Raw genomic sequence first — 24,794 nt, forward strand, 5'->3', positions numbered from 1 at the left:
ATATAATCTCCTTTACAATTCTCTTCCATTTTCCATTAATAACAATCAGATAGCGAGTTAATTGTTGTTTTAAAGCAAAATGCTCAACAGTTGCTAGCCGTGGCTCAATGGGCAGCAATTTCACCTCTGAGTCAAAAGGTTGTGGGTTCACGTCCCACTCCAGAGACTTGAGCACCGCATCACAGTGCTGCACTGAGAGGGCGATGCACTGTCGGAGATGCTTTCTTTGGAATTGGCACTGTCTTTTCCTGAAGATCACGATATTACTTGAGACTCGCTTGCTGCAGATGGAGCGTAACTCAGGCGTTGCCCGCAAAGCCAGGAATTTCTGGTCAACGGCTCGCCATTCTGCTTCAAGACGGAAGATTATATTTTCGGATTCCGTTCGGCAGCAGCCACATCCCTAACCCCAATCGATCGCCCTGCCGATCCAACTCCCGCCATTTTCCCGTTCCACACCAGCTTCATTCAGCCCGGCTTTACATCCGTCGGGTTTCCGCCTCAAAATGCGCTCCTCCCTCAATTGATATCCTGACTTTGCCCACTCAGAATGAGCTCCCCCCCGCACTAGGAACGGGGCCTAGTTTGTGATGTTCCCCAGTGAGTGCTGCACAGATTGCACCAACACCCCACACTCTCTGCTCCTTAATGAAGGCGCTGAGCTGTTTATATTCAATGGGTTGACGGTTCCGCTAAAACAGCAGCCAAAGGAAGGTCACAGGGAATAAAGTTAAATGTCGATCTGGGTAATATCTCCAGAGGAATGCCAGGCTGTGGTCCCTGGAGGGAGAGACTCTATCCCAGTACAGGTTGGGCGGGGGTGATATGTTGTAGGGTGAGGATGGGAGGGTTATTCAGTGACCCGGCCCTGCTGGGGTTACAGTCAAACACTGATTACAGACTGAGATACAATTGGAAATGTTCATCACACAAACACACCCGGGGAGTGAATGGAGTCAGAAACTGGAATTGGAGGGAAAATGATGGAAACAGACCCATTAATGTTAGTGTCATTTAACCCCGCAGATTATCAGCGGTGCGGAGTTTTTCCCGCTGTATTTCCATCCCGGATTGAAGAAGGGAAAGATTCTCCCAGTGAAAGTGTGGGTGAAAGTGTGGAGATGGGACATGTTGTCCGCATTGTAAAATGACACCTGTCCGCCCTCATAGTCCAGGTACACCCCGATCTTCCGGGGCTTCACACTCGGGGTGAGGCGGGTCTGTGAGGGGGAGGTGAAGGCAGCATAGACAGTTCCGGGATCCAGCCACACAATCCAGTATCCAGTCTCTGGGCTCGGGGTGATTGCCCCTTTCCTCCCGGCAGACTCTCGGGTCACTCCCAGACCCCATTGTGACTTGTCCCCCACCTCCACCTCCCAGTAGTGTCTCCCTGATGTGAATCCCTCCGATCCCAGGACAAAGGACATGAGATCAAACCTCTCCGGGGTGTCAGGGAGCGGCTGCTGTTTGTCTCCGAGTCTCACACGGGTCCGGTCCTTAGACAGGATGAGCCGGGGATGGGCTGTGTTCGGATCCAGAGTCAGAGAGGCTGGAGCTGGGGGGAAGTTAAAATAACACAGTCAGTGATTTAAGCCGCGATTTCCGCTGTCTCGGCGGGTCGGTGGCGGGCGATGTCGGTGACAGGTCCCGGACTCGCTGCTGGCTCCAGCCCGCTGTCTGAAATTACTTCCCTGATTACACCTGTTAAGCCCCGCCCAGCGGGCTTGCCGGCCAATTGCAGGCTGCGGGTCTGATGACGTCTGGAGACCTTTGACCCACTGAAACAAATGCTATTTTTCCCACTGATCCCGCGAAAAATTCCCCGATAATTTATTGATGTGACAGAATCAAACTCTGAGTGACATTCCTTCTTCTAAATCCTCAGCTTTCTGCATATTATTGAAAAATTACTTTGTCTCAGTATTGATCAGCACGTCTGGCCAGCTGAACATGACAGAGAAAAATAGATCAAATAAGATGCAATTATATTTAAGATAGAAAAGACAAGTTAATGGTAAACTAATCAAATTCAGAAGAGAGGATGAAACTCAAGGATTGCAAGACGCGCATTCAAATAAATGCACAAAGATATAGCACTATTTTATATTACAGGCTTTCATTTTATAATTATATAGGGGCATTGGAGGAAGTGCAAAATAGATTTACAAGGAAATAGTACAAAAAGGTGAGAGGCTATAATTATCAGGAAAGATTGAATAGGCTCTAGAAATGGGAAAGCTGAGGGGTGAAATGATAGAGGTCGTTAATATTATGAAAGGGTCTGATAGGGTAGATGTAGAGAAGACGTTTCCACTTGTGAGGAGACAAAAACTAGACACCATAAAAGCATAAAATTAAGTAATAAATCTAACAAGGGATTCAGGAGAAACCTCTTTATCCACAGAGTGGTGAGAATGTGGAACTCACTACCACGAGAAGCAGTTCAGGCAAATAGCACAGAAGCATTTAAGGGGAAGCTAGATTAACACATGAGGGAGGAAGGGACAGAAGGATGTGCTGATATGGTTAGATGAAGAGGGGTGGGAGGAGGCTGTTGTGGAGCATAAACACCGGCTTGGACCTGTTGGGCTGAATGGCCTGTTTCTGTGCTGTATATATTTTGTAAAAATAAATCATCAGGCTGCGCATTCAAAGCATTTTTACCAAAACGAAGTGGCAACATATGGGACCGGGAAGACGGTGGCTGACCTCGAGAGGAGACAGGGTTGCAGGGAGGGAGTAATGGGATGGAACCTCTCAAAGTCGGATTGGTGATAAGGGATGGGGGCTGTGGAGATGTTGATGTCAGTTCATTGGATATATTCAAGAGGGAGTTAGATATGGAGCTTATGACTAAAGCGATCAAGGGGCATTGAGAGAAAGCAGGAAAGCGGTCTTGAGGTGAAATATCAGCCATGATCTTATTGAAAGGTGGTGGAGGCTCGAAAGGCCGAATGGCCTACTCCTGTACCTATTTTCCCTGTTTCTATGTTTTTATGTTGAGTTCCCAGCTTTGGTCACCCTGGAGCCATGTCTTCGTGATGTCAATTATATCATACTCATTAATTGCTGCCTGCGTAGTTAATTCATTCACCTTATAACAAATACTCCTCGCATTGAGGCACAGAGCCTTCAGCCTTGCCTTTTTAACACACTTTGCCCATTTAGAATTTTGCCATATGTGGCCCTTTTGATTTTTGCCTTGGGATTCTCTGCCCTCCTCTTTTACTTTTCTTCTTTCTATCTTTTGCTTCTGACCCCATTCTACTTCCCTGTGTCTCCCTGCATAGGTTGTCATCCCCCTGCCATATTAGTTCAACCCTTCCCCAACAGCACTAGCAAACACACCCCCGAGGACATTGGGTGTGGTCCTGCCCAGGTGCAAACCGTCCGGTTTGTACCAGTCCCACCTCCCCCAGAACCGGTTCCAATGTCCCACGAATTTGAATCCTTCCTTTCTGCACCACTCCTCAAGCCACGTATTCATCTTAGCTATCCTGCAATTCCTATTCTGACTAGCACGTGGCACTGGTAGCAATCCTGAGATTTTTAAATTTAACTCCTAGCTCCCTAAATCCAGCTTGTAGGACCTCATCCCATTTTTTACCTATAACATTGGTACCTATATCCACCCCGACAACTGGCTGTTCACACTAACCCTCCAAAATGTCCTGCAGCTGGTCCAAGACATCCTTGACCCTTGCACCAGGGAGGCAACATACCATCGTGGAGTCTCGATTTTGGCCGCAGAAAGGTCTATCTATTCCCCCTACAATAGAATCCCCGACCACTATAGCTCTTCCACTGTATTTCCTGCCATCCTGTGCAGCAGAGCCACCCACGGTGCCATGAACTTGGCTGCTGCTGCCCTCACCTGATGATTCATCCCCCCAACAGTACCCAAAACGGTGTATCTGTTTTGGTGGGGGATGACCACAGAGGGCCCCTGCACTACCTTCCTTCCACTGCTCTTCCTGCTGATCACTCATTCCCTATCTGGCTGTGTAAACTTTAGGTCCGCTGTGTCGAACTCACTAAACGTGCTACTCATGACATCCTCAACATCGCGGATGCTCCAGACTGAATCCATGCACAGCTCCAGTGCCGCAATGTGGTCTGTCAGGTGCTGCAGCAGGATATACTTCCTGCACATGTAGTATCAGGGACTCTGGAAGCGTCCCTGAGTTCCCACATAGCACAGGAGGAGCATGACACGTGTCCGAGCTTTCCTGCCATGACTTAACGCTTAGATTAACTTTATTTAATTTGGCTAAAATGATCAAGGTTACCGACTGATAAAGGAAAAGAAAAAGAAGAAAAACTACTCACCAATCACTAGCCAATCACTTACCGCCTTGGCTGTGACGTCACCCTTCGATTTCTATCTACGTCCTTTTTTGCCTTCTCACCCTGCTGCAGGTGTACCAGCTGGCTCCTGCTCGACTCCTGCTCCCCGACTGTGACTGATGGGCCTTTTATAGGCCTCCCTCCGATCTCCTCCGCCTGGTCGATGAACTCCCGCCGCTCAGACTGATGGGCCTTTTATAGGCCTCCCTCCGATCTCCTCCGCCTGGTCGATGAACTCCCGCCGCTCAGACTGATGGGCCTTTTATAGGCCTCCCTCCGATCTCCTCCGCCTGGTCGATGAACTCCCGCCGCTCAGACTGATGGGCCTTTTATAGGCCTCCCTCCGATCTCCCGCGTTTCCTCGACGAACTCCCACTACTCCAATGAACGGACCTTTTCTCGGCCTCCCTCCAATCTCCCACGCCTCCTCGATGAGCCCCTCAAAGTCGGGGGAGTTCCGTGGGATGGGGGGTGGGACGTGTTGCCGGGCGAGGAGGAATCATGGATTCTGTTATATCTTGAACCTGTTTTGTGATGAGCAATCTGGGTATTTTACTGACGCTGCAGTCACCGTCAGTCTGAAGGGTGAGAACATTGTTCTCTGTCGACATTACCATACACTGCTTCTGTATCGAACCCGCACTCCTGGATCTGATATAGGGTCACAAACAGTTACACTGATTTCACACACCAGTTTCAATCTCCTTTTGGAGATTATTACATAATATTTTTGTATCTAATTGCACAAACACTGAAGCTGTGTTTCATTATTTCGATGTATTGACGCAACGAGATTTTTATGAAGTCTGAAATTGGGGTGCTGAAAACGTTTTACCTGGGCTGATGTTCTCTATCATTTCTTTCCACGCTTTGTATTGATCGGGCCCTTTGAATATTCCCAGCGGCAGATTCCGGCCATCCAACGAAAGGAGATTAAATTCATCACTGATTCTGAAAATATGAAACATTCAACTCTAGAATTCTCGCAGTGCATTCCTTTAACAAATGATATAACAATTCAGTAAAGTGAACCTCATACCTTCTCATCCGGGAAGCTGCCTCCTGAAATAAAACAGAAACACAGACCTGAGTTCACAGGGAGGGTCTGGGGGCAAAATTTCAGAATCAGTGTCATACGCTACACATGGCACCAAGTGAGAAATAGTTCATAAATAAAAACAGAAAATGCTGGAAATCTCTGTGAGTCAGGCAGCATCTGTGGAGCGAAACAGAATAAATGTTTTGTGTCTGTGACCCTACATCAGAACTGGAAACCTACGAGAAGAAACAGATTTTTAAGTAAATGGAGGGGCACTGAAAGGGGGAGGGGTTGGAAGAACAAAAGGGAAGGTCTGTGATATTCTGGAAGACAGGAGTAATTTTAGACACAACAGGGATGATCGCCAAATTGAGCTGGTAATAGCACAAGTTAGGAAACAAAATATGAGCCGAGATGGTGTGTGAATGGTGGAATAACTTCCAGCTGCTTTGGGAAATTGAGAAACAATAAAGATACAAGAGGGAAGGGTGGTTTGTAAAAAAAAAACGAGGAAAGAGAACAAAATATGGGCAGAGGTTATGTTCTGAAATTGTTGAACTCGATGTTGAGTCCAGAAGGCTGTAAAATACCTAAACGAAAGATTGGAACAGAGGATGCTGAGAAGGGACATTGAGGTGTACAGCATTGTGAGGATCCTGGATATAGTGGACATCAAGGGCTTATTTCCCTTGGTGGAGGGGTCAATTACGAGGGGCCTTAGTATTAAGATGATTGATGGTAGGTTCAGAGGGGATGTGAGGTGGCGGGGGGGAGGGGCTTCTTGACACAGAAGGTTGTGGGGGTCTGGAACTCACTGCCTGGAAGGGTGGTGGATGCAGGAATCCTCATCACATTTAAAAGGTGATTGGATGGGCACTTAAAGGGCCGTAGCCTGCACGGTTACTGACTTAGAGCTGGTCAGTGGGATTCGACTGGATAACCTTTTGTTGGCTGGCGCAGATACAATCATAAGTCACGCAGTGCATCGAATACGAGCCGGATGATCTCCTGGAGTAGTTTCGATCGCCTGGATGGGACGGAGAGGAATTTTCAAGCTTTGTTCCCCAATTGGCCTGGATTTTTATCTGGTTTTTGCCTCTCTCAGGAGATCACATGGCTCTGGCTGGGGTGGAGTGTAGAATGTTTTGGTGCAAGGGGTGTCGCAGTTGTGTGGGGTGGACTGGTTGGGCTGGGTGCTCTTTGCCTTCCCGTCATTGTTCATTGTTCATTGGTTTATATGTAACCTTCAGGGCTGCTGACCGAGGGACAAGCTCGACTGGCCTTATGGCCTACTCCTGTTCCTATTTCTTATGTTCTTATCTGATCAATCCTACTTTCTACACAAACTAACTGAGAGACGGAAGAAATTCCATAGCATTTATTCAACCGGACTTCCCACAACCCGGAGTTACGCTGTGCATGTAGCACCGTGATGGGCGCTTCTCCCTGGGGATCTCACACCACTTGGATTCAGGGCATTGAGTGTCACTTTGGTGCCTTCAGGTGCCTGGTCTGGTTGTAAGTAATGATCAGGTATATGAGCAAACTGTTTGTGCACAACTTATTAAGATCGAAATAAAATGTAAACGGTCGGAAGAAAATGAGAATGCAGTGAGGCAGATTTCAGTCAAACGAGAAGCGAGCTAACTAGCTTGAGGCAATAGAAGAAAGATAGATACACAGAAATGAACATCAAAAATGGGATGTTTTAAAAAGTGATTCGAACAATGTCGAATAAATGTATTCTGTTAAAACAGAAGGCAATTGCTAGTAGTTTTTGAGGTCCATGGAAAAATAACGATGCAAGAAGCCTATTTAAATTAAAGCTCAGATTTCAACTGAGATGATCTTGTTGGAAATACTTCACAGATAAGTTTGAGGATAAAATAAACATGGTTGATGGGACAATACATTGAATGCAGTGTACATGGAGTTTAGGAAAGCCTTGATAAGGTACCAGACAGGCGATGACTAGAGAAGCTCGTGGGATGTGGAATTCGGGGAGGATAGCAAATTGGATTAGAAATTATTTAGGATAAAATCAGAGAATAGCAATTAAGGGTGGGTTTTCAGGGCAATTAGAGGTGGGCAGTGGGGTCCCACAATGTTTCGTTCTGGGGATAGAATTAATTTGATACAAGACCAAAAGAAGTGGTGAAGGGTTAATAAGAGCATGCGTGAATGGCCTAAATTTTGTTGGACAGAATTATCTGCCAGTAAGTGTGAGCTGAGACAGGGGAAGTAACAGCAGGAATCCTACACCGAATGGATGTCGGCTCAGTGCGGTAGAAGAGCAGAAGGATTTGGGGATATAGGTTCACAGAGCATTAAAGGCAGCTCCAAGGGTTGATAAGGCTGTTTAACAAAAGCTAATAAGATACTAGGTTACATAGGATTAAATAGGATATACGACACTGAAATATGCCACTCGGGCCAACCAGTCCATGCCGGCGTTTAAGGTCCAATCGAGCCTCCTACTGCCTTTCCTCATCTAAATCTATCACCATAACAGGTTGTATCACAAGAGATATAGCATATAAAATAAACAGGCAATGATGCAGTATTAGGCTCCACACCAGAGTGACGCTAATCTGGGTTGAATGTGGAGACAGCACAGATGGTCTCGGATGCTGCCTGGAATCAGGAAATGTAAATGTGAAGAAAGAAAAAATCAATTTATGGGGCAACACGATATAATATCATGGACTTATTTAAGTGAGACAAGGTATGTAGAAACAAACAATGGAGCTGCTGAAGAGATCACAAACTTTCGGTTTAAAGAATGGACTCAGTCGAGAATATTTCGTGGACTTTATTGGCTTTTCTGAGGGTATTTTCCCTGTGGTGGGATCACCCTGTGCCGATAAGTGAAAAAGCTGGTGTTGTTAAAACTCCAGAGACCGCATGGCAGTTAGCTGTGACAAAAGAACTGTCAGTCATCCAGAACGGGTTTGCCCACCAGTCCCAGCTAAAGGAAGGGGGACATGAATATTGACAAAAGAGCTGTCGGCCAGGAAGGGGGGCCACTGACAAAGCCACTCTAACATGCAAAAGCACTTCTCGCCTGCATCTCCGAAGGAAAGCAGAACAATGAACCCACTAGCCTGGTCAGACAAAGAGGAGCCAGGTCTTTCCCAACACAAAGACTGAGAGAGATGCCCAGATTAAGAGCCATCAGCCCAATACATATGGGTTGGATGGCCCATCACTGACCATGACTCATTTCATTTACACTCTGAATAATAATTCCCGGGTCTGGAACTTTCGTAAGGCGATTCGAACCGTCCATCTAGCAATTGGGCTAAGATCAAAACCGCTTACACTACTTGTTACAAAATTTATGATGTGCAAAGAGTTCAGAATTTGAGGAGCACAGATATCTTGGTGGGTTGTTTAGCTGGAGGAGGTTGCAGAGATAGGGAGGGGAGAGGCCACGGAGTGAGTTGTAAACAAGAATGAGAATGTCAAAATTGAGATGTTTCTTAACCAGGAGACAGTTTGCGCCAGCGAGCCCAGGCGTGATGGGTGGACGGGACTTGGTGTAAGTTAGGAAATGTGCCTCCGAGTTCTGGATGAGCCCAAGTTTATGGAGGGTATAAAATCGCAGGCCAGCCTGCAGAGCATTGGACTTAGTCAAGTTCATAGGTAGCAAAAGCATAGATGAGGGTTTCAGCAGCTGATGTTGAGACAGGGGCTGTGACGGGCGATGTTACAGATGTGGAAATAAGTGGTGTTAATGATGGCGTGGATATGTGGTAGGAATCCCATATCGCGGTCAAATAAGACGCCAAGGTTGAGAACAGCCTGGATCAGCCTCAGACAGTGGCCGAGGAGAGGGGTGGAGTTGGTGTCGAGGGAACGGAATTTGTGGCGGGACCAAAGAAAATGGCTTCGACTATCCCAATAATTAGTTGGAAGAAATTGCTATTCTTCCACTTCTGGATATCGGACAAGCACCGTGACACATCTGGAACATTGCCGGGGTCGCGAGGTGAGCTGGGTGAGATGAGCATATGTGACGTTGTGTTTCAGATGATGTCACTGAATGTATTTAAATAAAACAAGGTATTACCTTCAGAAATGAGATTGTGTCTTGCTCCTCCATCTGTCTCTGTAACTCGGATATCTCTCGATTAATACCATTTAACTTCTGTTGGATTCCACTGAGGTTCACATCCATTGATTTTAGAATATTCCCCTCTTGTTCCCTGAGATCTCTGATCAAACGCTGCTCTTTATCACTGAGAATCTGGTGCATTTTAGCGAACTCTGATGCGATGTGGGTCTGCAGAATGCTCGACTGTTCCTACCAAATGAAATGTGAAACATAATTAATGTGCCGTGAAAAAGGGAACAAAACTAACCGAGATCCCAGAAAATCAGCACAGGGTGACATAGGAACATAGAAAATAGGTGCAGGAGCAGGCCATTCGGCCCTTCGAGCCTGCACCGCCATTGAATATGTTCATTGGCAGTTCATGCAACTTCAGAACACTCCCGCCTCCTCTCTATACCCGCTGAACCCCTTAGCCGTAAGGGCCACATCTAAATCCCTCCTGAATATATCCAACAACTGGACTCAACAATTTTCTGTGGTCGAGAATTCAACAGGTGCACCACTCTCTGGGTGAAAAAGTTTCTCCTCATCTCGGTCCTATATCCCTTATTCTCAGACTGTGGCCCCTGATTCTGGACTTGCCCAACATCGGGAACATTCTTGCTGCATCTAACCTGTCCAGTTCCTTACCCTAACTCCGGAAATCTGCTTTTCCTGTCGCCGTGCGGTGTCCAGAGCCGAATCCTTTCTCTTTGTAGCCGATTTCAGGGATGATTTCAGTTTATCCTGCAATTAGAAATTAAATTAGTGTAAAGTTTAAACACAAGATGTTTAAATGTTGCCAGAGATTCTACCCTCCATGTTACCCTGTACATCTGTGCAGCCTCCGTCAGTCCCACGAAGTTGTGGGTCTTGTGACTCCGCCCCTCTGTCGGGACCAGACACTTCACACAGATCAGTTTCTTGTCAGTTTTACAAAATAGCGTCAGTTCTTCCTGATGTTCCCCACAGAGATGTTTACTGTCTCTATCTTTTGCATTCACGGTAATTTTTCGAACTTTCTCCACCAGATTCGCCAAGGCCCGATTAACCTTGAGGTTTATTTCCGGAAACTCCTCTCTGCATTCCGGGCAGCAGTTTGTCTCCTTATCCCAAAACTGTGCGATACATGAGCGGCAGAAATTGTGCCCACAATCCAGCATTACTGGGTCGGTGAAAAAATCCAGACAAATGGGACAATTTAAATCTTCGGACAAACTCTGGGACTGCTGTGGGGAAGTCATGTTCTCTCTCAGCACTTCCTGATTCAATCCGCTTTCAGTTTCAATGTTTGTTTAAAGGGAGGAGCCAGAGCGAGTTTTGGCACAAACCTGCCCGACCTGTTCAGCACTGAGATGTCTACCAGTGCTTAGAGGTAAACGCCGACATAAGAATACACGAGGGAAAAGATTGACCTGTGTGTGTGTGGAGATTTCCCAATTGGAGGTTAGGCGCTTCATCTCTTCCCAGAGAACACTGGACCTGTGGATCAAGGTGCCCGCTGACGGTGGGCGATGATTGACGGGATTCCTTCAGGAGAGAGTCGGACCTGTTTCTGGGTGGGGAGGAGATGGCCTGGGACCAGAGATAGCTACCCTGATGGCTAGAGAGAGTTTGATCTCCTAGGTTACTTTACATGACCTAAAGGAGCCGGAGAGGAATTTTTCAGATTCTACCCACCCCCAGGAGATTATGTGACTCTCTGGGGGTTTGGAGTGTCTCTGTGACGACACATGAAGGCAGCACAACTGTATGGGACAGTCTAGGGAGACCCGATGAACTCTTCTGTTTGGTTTTTTCGTATGTTCGCTGTTCAATGTTACAATCTGTTGATGGAAAATGAAACAATCCGCTCACAGGACAGTATCAGTCAGTATTTAGGTTTAATCAGTAAATTGTGGATCTATAGACAATGTTAAACAGAGAATGAAAGAAAGTCTAGAATTTATATAGCGCCTTTCACGACTACTGGACGTCTCAAAGCGCGTTTCAACCAATGATGTACTTTTGAATCGTAGTCACTGTTGTCATGAGGGAAACGCAGCAGGCAATTTGCGCACAGCAAGTTCCCACAACCAGCAATGTGATAATGACCAGATAATCTGTTTTTACTTCTGCTGATTGAGGGATAAATATTAGCCAGGACACTGGGGATAACTCCACTGATCTTCTTCGACATAGTGCCATGGGATCCTTTCAATCCACCTGAAAGAGCAGAAGGGGCCTCGGTTTAATGTCTCCTGCAAAAGACGATACCTCCGACAGTGCGGCGTTCCCTTCGTACTGCACTGGAGTGCCAAGCCTCGATTTTTGTGTTTAAGTCCCTGGAGTCGGCCTTAAACCCACAAACCTCTGACACAGAGTGTGAGAGTGCTACCCACTGAGCCACTAATAATAACGCACAAGAAAATAAATTGATAGTATTTGAATATGGGTTGTTTTAGTATCTGTTTCCCGTGGCAAGCTGAGGATGGACATCCATTAACAGAGCAAAGAATAGTGTAAAAGGAGCAGGAAGTAAATGGATGTTAAAAATGGTGGATGGGATGTCAATCAAGTGGGCTGCTTTGTCCTGCATGCTGTCGAGATTCTTGAGTGTTGTTGGAGCTACACTCATCCAGACAAGTTGAGAGTATTCCATCGGACTCCTGATTTGTACTTTGTAGATGGTGGAAAGGCATTGAAGATTCAGGAGGTGAGACACGCGCCGCAGAATACCCAGCCTCTGATCTGCTCTTGTTGCCACAGCACTTATGTGACTGGTCCATTTAAGATCCTGGTCAATGGTGAGCTCCAGGGTGATGGGTGAGCGGGACGTGGTATGATTTAAGACTTGGGTAGCCGAGTTTTGATCACTTCTAGTTTATTAAGCAAAGAATGTTGATGCCAACCAGAAGTGCGTTGGAATAGTCAAGCCTGGACCTAACAATGGCATGGATGAGTGCTTCAGCAATGGAGGCATGTTAGAATGGTGCAAATAGGTGGTCTTAGTTATGCTGTAGATATGTGGTGGGAAGCTCATTTCAGGGTCAAATATCACACCAACATTGTGAACAGTCTGGTTCGGTGTCAGAAAGATATTAGGGAGAGGGATGGAGTCAATGATAGTGAACAGAGTTTGTAGCAGGGAACAAAAACATCAGCTTCAGTCTTCCCAATGTTGAATTGGTGAAAATTATTGCTCATCTAGACAGCATCAAACAAGAAATTAGGAATGCATACAATAAAGGTACAGCAGTTATCATGGGCGACTTTAATCTACATATAGATTGGTCGAACCAAACTGGTAGCAATACGATGGAGGAAGATTTCCTGGAGTGTATTAAGGATGGTTTTCTGGACCAATATGTCGAGGAACTAAATAGAGGGTTGGCCATCCTAGACTGGGTGATGTGTAATGAGAAAGGAATAATTAGCAATCTTGTTGTGCGAGGCCCCTTGGGGAAGAGTGACCATAATATGGTAGAATTCTTTATTAAGATGTAAAGTGACGCAGTTCATTCAGAGACTAGGGTCCTGAACTTAAGGAAAGGTAACTTCGATGGTATGAGACCTGAATTGGCTGGAATAGACTGGCAAATGATACTTAAGGGGTTGATGGTGGATAGGCAATGGCAAACATTTAAAGATCACAAGGATGAACTTCAACAATTGTACATCCCTGTCTTGAGTATAAAATAAAACGGGGAAGGTGGCTCAACCGTGGCTAACAAGGGAAATTAAGGAGAGTGTTAAATCCAAGGAATTGGCCAGAAAAAGCAGCAAACCTAAGGACTGGGAGAAATTTGTAATTCAGCAGAAGAGGACAAAGTGTTTAATTAGGAGGGCGAAAATAGAGTATGAGAGAAAGCTTGCTAGGAACATAAAAACTGACTGCAAAAGCTTGTATAGATATGTGAAGAGAAAAAGATTAGTGAAGACAAATGTAGGTCCCTTGCAGTCAGACTGAGCTGAAGTTATAATGGGGAACAAAGAAATGGCAGAGTAGTTGAACAAATACTTTGGTTCTGTCTTCACAAAGGTATACACAAATAACCTTCCAGAAGTACGAGGGGATCGAGGGGCTAGTGAGAAGAAGAAACTGAAGGATATCCTTATGAGGCGGAAATTGTGTTAGGGAAATTGATAGGATTGAAGGCCGATAAATCCCCGGGGCCTGATAGTCTGCATCCCAGAGTACTTAAGGAAGTGGCCCTAGAAATAGTGGATGCATTGGTAATCATTTTCCAACAGTCTATCGACTCTGGATCAGTTCCTATGGACTGGAGAGAAGCTAATGTAACACCACTTTTTTTTAAAAGATGGGAGAGAGAAAACGGGGAATTATAGGCCAGTTAACCTGACATCTATAGTGGGGAAAATGTTGCAATCAATTATTAAAGATGAAATAAGAGCGCATTTGAAAAGCAGTGACAGGATCGGTCCAAGTCAGTCTGGATTTATGAAAGGGAAATCGTGCTTGACAAATCTTATACAATTTTTTGAGGTTGTAACTAGTAGAGTGGACAAGGGAGATCCAGTGGATGTGGTGTATTTGGACTTTCAAAAGGCTTTTGACAAGGACCCACACAAGAGATTGGTGTGCAAAATTAAAGCACATGGTCTTGGGGGTAATGTACTGACGTGGATAGAGAACTGGTTGGCAGACAGGAAGCAGAGATTTGGGATAAACGGGTTGTTTTCAGAATGGCAGGCAGTGACCAGTGAGGTGCCACAGGGCTCAGTGCTGGAACCCCAGCTATTTACAATATACATTAATGATGTGGATGAAGGATTTGAGTGTAACATCTCCAAGTTTGCAGATGACACTAAACTGGTTGGCGTTGTGAGCTGTGAGGAGGATGCTAAGAGGCTGCAGGGTGACTTGGACATGTTCGGTGAGTGGGCAAATGCATGGCAGATGCAGTATAATGGATAAATGTGAGGTTATCCACTTTGGTGGCAAAAAGTTGAAAGCAGAATATTATCTGAATGGCAGCAGATTCGGAAAAGGGGAGGTGCAACGAGACCTGGGTGCCATGGTACATCAGTCATTGAAAGTAGGCATGCAGGTCGAGCAGGCAGTGAAGAAGGCAAGTGGTATGCTGGCCTTCATAGCTTGGGGATTTGAGCAGGGAGGTCTTACTGCAGTTGATGAGGCCTCACCTGGAACATTGTGTTCAGTTTTGGTCTCCTAATCTGAGGAAGGACGTTCTTGCTACTGAGAGAGTGCAGCGAAGCTTCACCAGAATGATTCCCGGGATGGCAGGACTGACATATGAGGAGAGAATGGATCGACTGGGCATTTATTCACTTCAGTTTAGAAGGATGAGAGGGGATCTCATAGACACACATAAAATTCTGACGGGACTGGACAGGTTAGATGCAGGAAGAATGTTCCCGATGTTGGGGAAGTCCAGAACCAGGGGTCACAGTCTAAGGATAAGTGATAAGCCATTTCGGACTGAGATGAGGAGAAACTTCTTCACTCAGAGAGTTGTTAACCTGTGGAATTCCCTGCCACAGAGAGTTGTTGATGCCAGTTCATTGGATATATTCAAGAGGGAGTTAGATAATGCCATTATGACTAAAGGAATTAAGGGGTATGGAGAGAAAGCAGGAAAGGGGTACTGAGGTGAATGATCAGCCATGATCTTATTGAATGGTGGTGCAGGCTCGAAGTGCGAATGACCTACTCCTGCACCTACTTTCTATGTTTCTATGGATGTCCGACAACAACATGACAATTCAGAGACTGTGGAGACATCGAGAGAGGTGGTGGTGAGGTAGAGTTGGCTGTCATTAGTGTACATGTAAGCTGATATCAGACACTTCAGTTGCCCTCTTCGCCATGAGCTTGAAACAGCCACGGTATTCTGATCCCTCCCACAAACAGGAATTATTCTCTCACTTTTGTTGTTCACCTGTCCCCAGCCATGATCGCAAACCTTTTACCGAGAACCTTCAAATAAAGCATGTAACTGAGCTCGATCGATTTGCCGTACAACATGTGGAATACAAAAGCAAAATTACAGATCACTGTGTAAATGTAACTCACGATGTGGGACAAGGAGCCAGAGATATAAACTAGTAAAAGCCAGGTTCAGGGCGGATGATAGGAAGCACTTCTCCATTGAATGGGTGATAAACACTGGAATTTGAATTAGAGATGGACAATAAAAGCAGCCTTTCCAATGTGGACCCCTTCTCGAAAACAGCAGCATTCCAAAGGAATCGCTCCTTCCGCGACATCCTGGTCCACTCCCCTATCATCCCCAGCACCCCCTCCCCTTCCCACGGCATCTTCCCGTGCAAGCGCAGGAGATGCAACACATGCCCTTGTACCGCCTCCCTTCCCACCGTCCAGGGCCCCAAACATCCTCTACATTGGGCAGACCAAACGCAGATTGGGTGACTGCTTTGCAGAACAACTCAGTTCAGTCCGTACGTGTGACCCCGAGCTTCCGGTCGCATGTCACTTTAATTCTCCGCTCCACTCCACTCCCACTCTGACCTCTCGGTCCTCGGTTTCTTACACTGTTCGAATGAAGCTCACCGTAAGCGCAGGGAACAGCAGCTCATGTTTTACATACTTCTGGACTCAACATCGAGATCTACAATTTCATTCCATAAACTCTGCCCCTATATTTTTCGGATGGCAGCTATTGATTGTTCTGATATTCCCAGATACATCTCTTCTCGACCTATCTTTTCTTTCTTTACTTGTCCCATTACCATCTCCTTTTGCTTTTTACAATCATACGTCTTATTATTTCATCATTCCTGCTTTCCACCCTATCACAGACCTTCCCTTTTGTTCATTCCTCCCCCCGCCGCGCCCTCCCCACCTTTCCCTACCCCTGCAGTTGGTTAAAACCTGTCACATCTCTAATAAAAACCAGAAAATGCTGGAATTCTCAGCAGGTCAGTCAGTATCTGTGGAGAGGAAGCAGAGTTAACATTTCGGGTCAATGACCCTTGGTCAGATCGGACCAGAATCGTTAAATCTGCTTCCTCTTCACAGATGCTTTTCAAGGATACACTCAAAGCCTCCTTGATAAAATGCAACATTCCCACCGACACCTGGGAATCCCTGGCCAAAGACTGCCCTAAGTGGAGGAAGAGCATCCGGGAGGGCGCTGAGCACCTCGAGTCTTGTCGCCGAGAGCATGCAGAAACCAAGCGCAGGCAAAACCTCCCTGAGTAAAGCAATCCAGGGAACCGGACAAGCATGGCCGGTACTCCTGCCCACCTTATTGATGAGACTGTGTGCTACACCGAACCGCACAACAGCACTTACCCCTTATGTACTAATAACTGGACGAGCAATAAAACTTCCCAAGGAAACAGTGAAGGGAGAAGTAGAGTTCGGATCTTTACACTATAGAATTAGCAAGTATGTGACGGAACTGAGTCGGCAGTTGAAAGATATGTGAAAGGATGTGTGCGATAACGAGGAAGAGGAAGACAAGGATAAAGGAACAAAACCCCCGGCACTGGTACACGAGGTGGGGGCAAGGGTAATGGTTAAGGTGTTAACAGAAAAATGTGGATTTGCACCCTGACAGAGCGGACCCGATGAAGTACTGATTAGCGGAGACATGTGTGCATGCGTAAATATGAAAGGTGGGGGCCGCTGGAAAATGACAATGGGTAAAGGTTGATATGTGTTTTTGTAACTGGAAGGCGGTATCCAGTGGGGTTCCACAGGGCTCAGTGCTGGGACATTTGCTTTTTGTAGTATATATCAACGACTTGGGCTTGAATGTTAAGGGTATGAATAGGACGTTTTAAGATGATAGAAAGATAGTCTGCGTGGATGAAAATGGAAAGAAAGCTTCGGACGACAGGAAGATATCAATGTACTGGTCAGATGGGTAGAACAATGGCAAATAGAATTAAATCCACATACGTTGGAGGTCATGCATTTGGGGAGGTCTGACAAGGCAAAGGAATAAATATTCAATCGTATGACGCTGAAAAGTGTAGAGCAATAAAAGGACCTTGGAGTGCAGGTCCACAGCTCCCTGAAGGAAGCAGGCCAGGTAGATATGGTGATGAAGAAGGCATATGGAATACTTGCCTTTATTTGTCGAGGCATAGAATACAACAGCAAGGACGTTATGCTTGAAGTTAATAAAGCACTGGTTTGGCCACAGTTAGAGTACTGTGTGCGGTTCTGATCACCACATTACAGGAAAGATGTGACTGCACTAGAGAGGGTACAGAGGAGATTTACAAGAATGTTGGCTGGACTGAAGAATTTTGGCTATGAGGAAAGATTGGAGATGCTGAGTCTGTTTACTTTGGAACAGAGGAGGCTGAGGGGAGACCTGATTGAGGTGTATATAATTATGAGGGGCCTAGATAGAGTGGAAAGTAAGGGGCTGTTTCCGCTGGCAGAGGGGTCAACCACCAGGGGCCACGGAATAAAAGTTATTGGAGGGAGGTATAGAGGTGATATGAGGTAAAATCGCGTCACGCAGAAGATTGTTGGGGTCGGGAACTCACTGCCTGAATGGGTTGTAGAGGGAGAAACCCTCACCACATTTAAAAAATACCTGCATGTGCACTTAAAGTGCCGTAACCTACAGAACTCGGACCAAGAGCTGCAAAGTAGGATTAGGCTGGGTAGCTCTTGGTTTGCTGGTGCAGACGCGATGAGTCGATCTGGCCTCCTTCCAAGCTGTAAATTTCTAAGATGCTATGATGTGTGAGCCTTCCCCTTGGCCCAGATTCTCTGCAGTACAAAGGGCGCAACACATTCACCACTTCTGGATATTGTTTCAATTTTGAACTTGGATGAGGTTACTTCCCTGAAAAAGAAAACCACTGTAAGTAATCACCGAGGGAGAACCCTCAATAAGCTAATCTTCATGAAACAGGGAACACCCAACTGGTCTCACCTAGGATTCTTGACCAATTTTGCCCTGCAACGTACAGACTCGCGTTGTTTAATCAAGCCAGATAATTTATTGTGCATCACAAAGATATACAAAGTTAATATTCAACAAAGGCAATAGATATACAGCGACACTTCAGTCCGACGGTTCCTGCTTCCAAACTCTCTGGGGCACCATCTCCTGTTCTGTTGACCGCAGTCGATATTCTTCCTCTCGATGTGCCACCGATTTTCTGTCGCCTCAAGTTTATCCGGCTCGGGGTGCTGGTGCCTCCCCACATTAGGTCATGTATCGTGTAGGCCGAAATGATTGTATCATGGACGCATGTTGTTCTTTCCTGATCTCCTCATGTCCCAACATGCAGACCTCGTACGGGTGATTCCTGTTTTCCGATCTTGCAAGCTACACAAAGTTCAGAATTCGTCTAACTGCCACCCTATGGTTTCTCAACCGTCTATTCGGATCGTCAGTTCTCGCAGACAAGTACAGATGAATTACAGTGTCTCTGCCATTGTTATTACACAAATGTTAACATTGAAAAACATGTCCCTCAGCAACAGTCATGCCGATTCCACGTCACCACACTTCAGCAGAACCCTATTCACTAATGCAAGTGCTTACAGCATATTAGATTAGCCTTCCTATCTTGCATTCTGGTTACGGTTCCGCTTTATCAATACAAGTAACAATACAAAGTCAGTGTACAAAGCAAGTAATAACACAACGTCAGTAACGCAGAGTTATAGTTAAGACAACATATGTGAATCTATCAAAGCCTACAGTTCCCCACCTCCAGGTTGAAGTGCTATTCGCACTGATTCCTCGCACAATGTATTGACGTCTCAGCAATAGCTCACACCCTCCCACTTGCAGTCTTTCGATACCATCACCACACGGACTGCAGCGGTTCAAGAAGGCGGCTCACCACCACCTTCTCAAGGGCAATTAGTGTTGGGCAATAAATGTTGGCCTTGGCAGCGACGTCCACATCGCATGAACGAATTAATAAAGAGAGAGATGGACGGTCGGACAGCCAGACAGAGGGACTCCTCATGGATCAAAATAGATGCTTTTTTCTGTGTTTACCATTGCTGCCTCGTGGTGACGCTGTTGCCTGTTCAGATACAGCAGGCGCTCGGTTCTGCCAGAAATGGTTCGTAATAATGTACAATGAAAATAGTTCTGCCTTAAACCCAGGGGCCGGGAGAGGCAAACACGCCCAGAGACAGGTATTTTCAGTTTATCCGGATGCAAACAAAGGGACATAGGAATTCCAAGCCGAAAAGGACGGAGGTCCACCAAGTTCCCCTGGTACAATCGCGGCAGTCACATAATAGATCAATATTGGGGATGGTGACAAATCATAGCAAACCTGTCTGCGGACTGACAGCGTCAAGAATGATTCGGCCCTTTGCCACTTGGAGCCTTGAAATTAAACAGGTAACAGAGATCAACCCAAGCGGCTGTCCACTGATTTGTGACTTATTTGGCTTTCCAATTTACTCAGCAAGAGCAGGAGACAGATTGTATAATGTTGCTTCTACATCCGTTTTTATAATGAAGCTGCAATGTAAGCTCCTTTACAATTCTCTTACATTTTGCTTTCATAACAATCAGATAGCGAGTTAATTGTTGCATTAAAGCAAGGTGCATGACAAGTGCCAGCCGTGGCTCAGTGGGGGGGTACTCTCGCCTTTGTGTCAGAAGGTTGTGGGTTCATATCCCACTCCAGACACTTCAGTATCGCAGCATAGAATCATATAAATTTACAGCACAGAAAGAGGCCATTTGGTCCCATCGTGTCCGTGCATGCCGAATAAGAACTTTCCAGCTCGTGCTCTGTAGCTTACTACACACCCAAGTACTTTTTAAATAGGGTGAAGCTTTCTGCCTCTTCCATCCTTTCAGGCAGTGAGTTCCAGACCCCAACTCCCTCTGCGTCGAGATATTTCCCCTCATCGACCTCCCTCCAGTTACTTTAAATCTATGCCCCCTGGTTGTTGACCCCTCTGCCAAGGGAAACAATTTCTTCCTTCCCACTCTAGTTAGGCACCACATGATTTCATAAACCTCAATCAGGTCTACACTCAGCCTCCTCTGTTCCAAAGAAAACAGACCAAGCATCTCCAATCTTTCCTCATAAGTAGAATTCTCCAATCCATGCAGCATTCTTGGAAATCTCCTCTGCACCCGTTCCAGTGCAATCACATCTTACCTATAATGTGGTGACCGGAACTGCAAACAATATTCCAGCTGCGGCCTAACCAGTATTTGATATATTTTAAGCATAAAGTCCTTGCTCTTGTATTCCATGCATCACGTATTAAAAGCAAGTATTACACAGGCCTTCTTAACCCCCTTATCTACCTGGCTTGCTTCCTTCAGTGACCTGTGGAACTGCACTCCAAGGTCCATTCATTCCTCTACTTTTCATTGTCATACAATTTAATATGTACTCTCTTGCCTTGTTAGATCTCCCCAAATACATCACCTCACACTTAATCTAATTGTATTCAATTTGACGCTGATCTGCCCACCTGACCAGTTCATTGATATCTTCCTGCTGTCTGCCGCTTTCTTCATTTTCAACCACGCAGTGCCATCCCTAAACGTTTTAATCATAACCCCAACATTCAAGTATAATTATTGTTATATACCATGGAAAGCAAGGGACCCAGCACTGAGACTTGCGGAATCCCACTGGATATAGCTTCCTGACTCTGGGCCAATTTTGGTTCCAACTTGCCACTTTGCTTTGGATCCTATGGGCGTTTACTTTCCGTGACCAGCCTGCCATGTGGGACCTTATCATAAGCTTTGCTAAAATCCATATACACTACATTATATGCACTGCCTCTTCGACTGTCCCAGATACCTCCTCGAAAATTTCAATCAAGTTAGTCAGACACGACTTTCCCTTAACAAGTCGATGCTTGGTTAATCCATGTCTTTCCAAATTAAGATTTATTCTGTCCCTGAGGAATATTTCCTCTAATTTTTCCACGACTGAGTTTAGGCTGACTGGCCTGGAATTACTCTGTCTATCACTTTCTCCCTTTTGAAACAAAGGTACACCATTAGCAGTCCTCCAGTCCTCTGGCACCACAACTGTTGTCAGAGGAAACTGAAAAATGATGGTCAGACCTTCTGCCTTTTCCACTGTTGCTTCTCTTAACAGCCTGGGATACAGTTCATGGAATACTCTCCACCTGCCTGGATCAGTGTCGGTCCAACAACATTCAAGAAGTGAACTAACACAGGAAGTAATCAGGAAGGCGAATGGAATGTTGGCCTTTATTGCAAGGCGGATAGAGTATAAAAGCACGGATGTCCTGCTACAACTCAACAGGTTATTGGCGAGGCCACATCTGGAAAACTGCTTACAGTTTTGATCTCTGCATTGAAGGGCCGATATGCTTGCAGAGAAGGTTCACTCGACTGATTCCGGAGATGAGGGAGTTGACTTATGAGGATATGTTGATTAGGTTGGGCCTATACACATTGAAGTTCAGAAGAATGAGAGGTGATATTATTGAAACTTATAAGATAATGAGGGGGCTCGACAAGGTGGATGCAGAGAGGATATTCCCATTCATAATGGAAACTAAAGCAATGGGACATAGTCTTAGAATAAGGGTCCGGCCACTTAAAACTAAGATGAGGAGAAATTTCTTCTCTCAGAGGGTCGTGAATCTGTGGAATTATCTGCTCCAGAAAGCTGTGGAGGCTGAGTCATTGAATATATTTAAGGTGGAGATAGACAGATTTTTGAGCGATAATGGAGTAAAGGGTTATGGGGAGCGGGCAGGGAAGTAGAGCTGAGTCCGTGATCAGATTAGCCATGATCTTATTAAATTGCGGAGCAGGCTCGAGGGGTGAAATGGCCGACACCTGCTCCTATTTCTTTCGTTCTATTGTTCTTAAAGGAATCTCAACACCGACCAGGGCAAAGCAGCTCGCTTGATTGGCACCCCATCCACCACATTGTAACATTCACTCCCTCCACCACCGCTGTATCGTGGCTGCAATGTGTACCATCTACAAGACGCCCTGCAGCAACTCACCAAGGCTTCTTCGGCAGTACCTCTCAACTCCGAGATATTTTCCAACCAGAAGGACAAGGGCAGCAGGTGCATTGTAACTCCATCACCTCCAAGTTCCCCTCCAAGTTGCACACCATCCTGATGTGTAAATAAATCAGGCGTTCCTTCATCGCTGGGTCCAAACCCTGGAACTCGGTCACTCACAGCACTGTGGGAACACCTTTGAGACGCTCCTTAAAACCTATCACTTTGAGCAAGCATTTAGTCACCTGTCCAACTATCTCAGCGGTTCAAGAACGTGCTATCCACTACCTTCTCAAGGGGCAATTAGCGACGCCCGCATCACATGAGTGAATTAAAAAAAAGAGACGGACGGACGGGCGGAGAAGCGTACAGAGGAACTCCTCAAGGTTGAAAAATGTGTTTTTGTTTGTTTCCCAATTCTGCCACGTGGTGACGCTGTTGTCTGCTCAGTTACAGCAGGCGCTCGGTTCTGCCAGAGATGCCTGCAGCGGTTCCCAGTATTGTCCAATGCAAGTCGTCCTGCCTTAAAACCAGGGACCTGGGGAGACAAACTCGCTTTGAGACAGGAATATTCAGTTTAGCCCGATGCAAACAAATGGACATAGGAACCACAAGCCGAAAAGGACTGAGGGCCACCAAAATCCCCTTCTACCTTCGCGGCTGTTGCATAATAGAACAATATTGGAGATGGTAACAAATTATAGCAAACCTGTCTGCGGACTGACAGCGTCAAGAATCATTCGGCCCTTTCCCACTTAGAGCTTTGAAATTAACCAGGTATCCGAGACCAACCCAAGCAGCTTTCTACTGGTTTGTGACTTATTTAGGTTTCCATATGACTCAGAAAAAGCAGGAGACAGGTAGAAAAGTGTTCCTTTTAAATCTATTTTGATTAAGATTCTGCAATATAATCTCCTTTACAATTCTCTTACATTCTCCATTAATAACGATCAGATAGCGAGTTAATTGTTGTTTTAAAGCAAAATGCTCAACAGTTGCGAGCCGTGGCTCAATGGGCAACACTTTCGCCTCTGAGTCAGAAGGTTGTGGGTTCACGTCCCACTCCAGAGACTTGAGCACCGCATCACAGTGCTGCACTGAGAGGCCGATGCACTGTCGGAGATGTTTTCATAGGAATTGCCACTATTTTTTTCTGAAGATCACGATATTACTTGAAACACGATCTAAATACCGTGACACATTCTTGCGCATTTTTGTTTCATCAAATTCCGCACAAAAGTAACAACCGGTATCAGCCAGTTGGTGTCAGTACACAACATTATCAAAGCAGAGAAGATCCAGCAATGATCACATGTTGGCAGGGACAATGGGTGGTCCCCAAACCAGAGAGGACAGCAATAGCACAGGGGATAGGGTGAAAGGCAAGTATAGAGTCTATTTTCGGTCTTTGAATCAGTGACTGTATCAGACTCGCTTGCTGCAGCTGGAGCGTAACTCAGGCGTTGGCCGCAAAGCCAGGAATTTCTGGTCAACAGCTCGCCATTCTGCTTCAAGACGGAAGATTATATTTTCGGATTCCGTTCGGCAGCAGCCGTAACCCTAACCCCAATCGCTCACCCTGCCGATCCTGCTCCCCCCATTTCCCCGTTCCACACCAGCTCCATTCAGCCCGGCTTTACATCCGCCAGGTTTCCGCCTCAAGATGCGCTGCCCAGCCCCCGCCCACCGCACTTGGACTTCCTGATTTCGCTCTCACGGGAATTCTGGACAGTGTCTCCCTCCTCAGAATGAACTCCCCCCGCACTGGGAACGGGGCCCAGTTTGTGATGTTCCCCAGTGAGTGCTGCACAGATTGCACCAACACCCCACACTCTCTGCTCCTTAATGAAGGCGCTGAGCTGTTTATATTCAATGGCTTGACGGTTCCGCTAAAACCACAGTCAAAGGAAGGTCACAGGGAATAAAGTTAAATGTCGATCCGGGTAATATCTCCAGAGGAATGCCAGGCTGTGGTCCCTGGAGGGAGAGACTCTATCCCAGTACAGGTTGGGCGGGGGGTGATATGTTGTAGGGTGAGGATGGGAGGGTTATTCAGTGACCCGGCCCTGCTGGGGTTACAGTCAAACACTGATTACAGACTGAGATACAAATGGAAATGTTCATCACACAAACACACCCGGGGAGTGAATGGAGTCAGAAACTGGAATTGGAGGGAAAATGATGGAAACAGACCCATTAATGTTAGTGTCATTTAACCCCGCAGATTATCAGTGGTGCGGAGTTTTCCCCGCTGTAATTCCATCCCGGATTGAAGGTGGGAAAGATTCTCTCAGCGAAAGTCTGGGTGAAAGTGTGGAGATGGGACATGTTGTCCGCATTGTAAAATGACCTGTCCGCCCTCA

At 46.1% G+C, this 24,794-nt stretch overlaps 1 protein-coding gene across 1 annotated transcript in view; it reads right to left on the reverse strand.

Annotated features, from left to right (window-relative positions):
• The window catches only part of LOC139230619 (uncharacterized), a 61,052-nt gene continuing 36,258 nt past the window's right edge, over positions 1 to 24,794 (reverse strand). The window contains exons 14-20 of the mRNA XM_070862435.1: positions 19,737 to 19,789; positions 10,310 to 10,744; positions 10,134 to 10,229; positions 9,459 to 9,692; positions 5,387 to 5,409; positions 5,183 to 5,298; positions 1 to 1,555 (exon numbers count right to left, since the gene is read on the reverse strand). Coding sequence (XP_070718536.1) covers positions 1,011 to 1,555; positions 5,183 to 5,298; positions 5,387 to 5,409; positions 9,459 to 9,692; positions 10,134 to 10,229; positions 10,310 to 10,744; positions 19,737 to 19,789 — 1,502 coding nt within the window. The 3' untranslated portion in view covers positions 1 to 1,010. The remainder of the gene's footprint in view (positions 1,556 to 5,182; positions 5,299 to 5,386; positions 5,410 to 9,458; positions 9,693 to 10,133; positions 10,230 to 10,309; positions 10,745 to 19,736; positions 19,790 to 24,794) is intronic.

Source organism: Pristiophorus japonicus, chromosome 19, assembly GCF_044704955.1.
Source record: "Pristiophorus japonicus isolate sPriJap1 chromosome 19, sPriJap1.hap1, whole genome shotgun sequence".
NCBI classification, from domain to species: Eukaryota; Metazoa; Chordata; class Chondrichthyes; family Pristiophoridae; genus Pristiophorus; species Pristiophorus japonicus.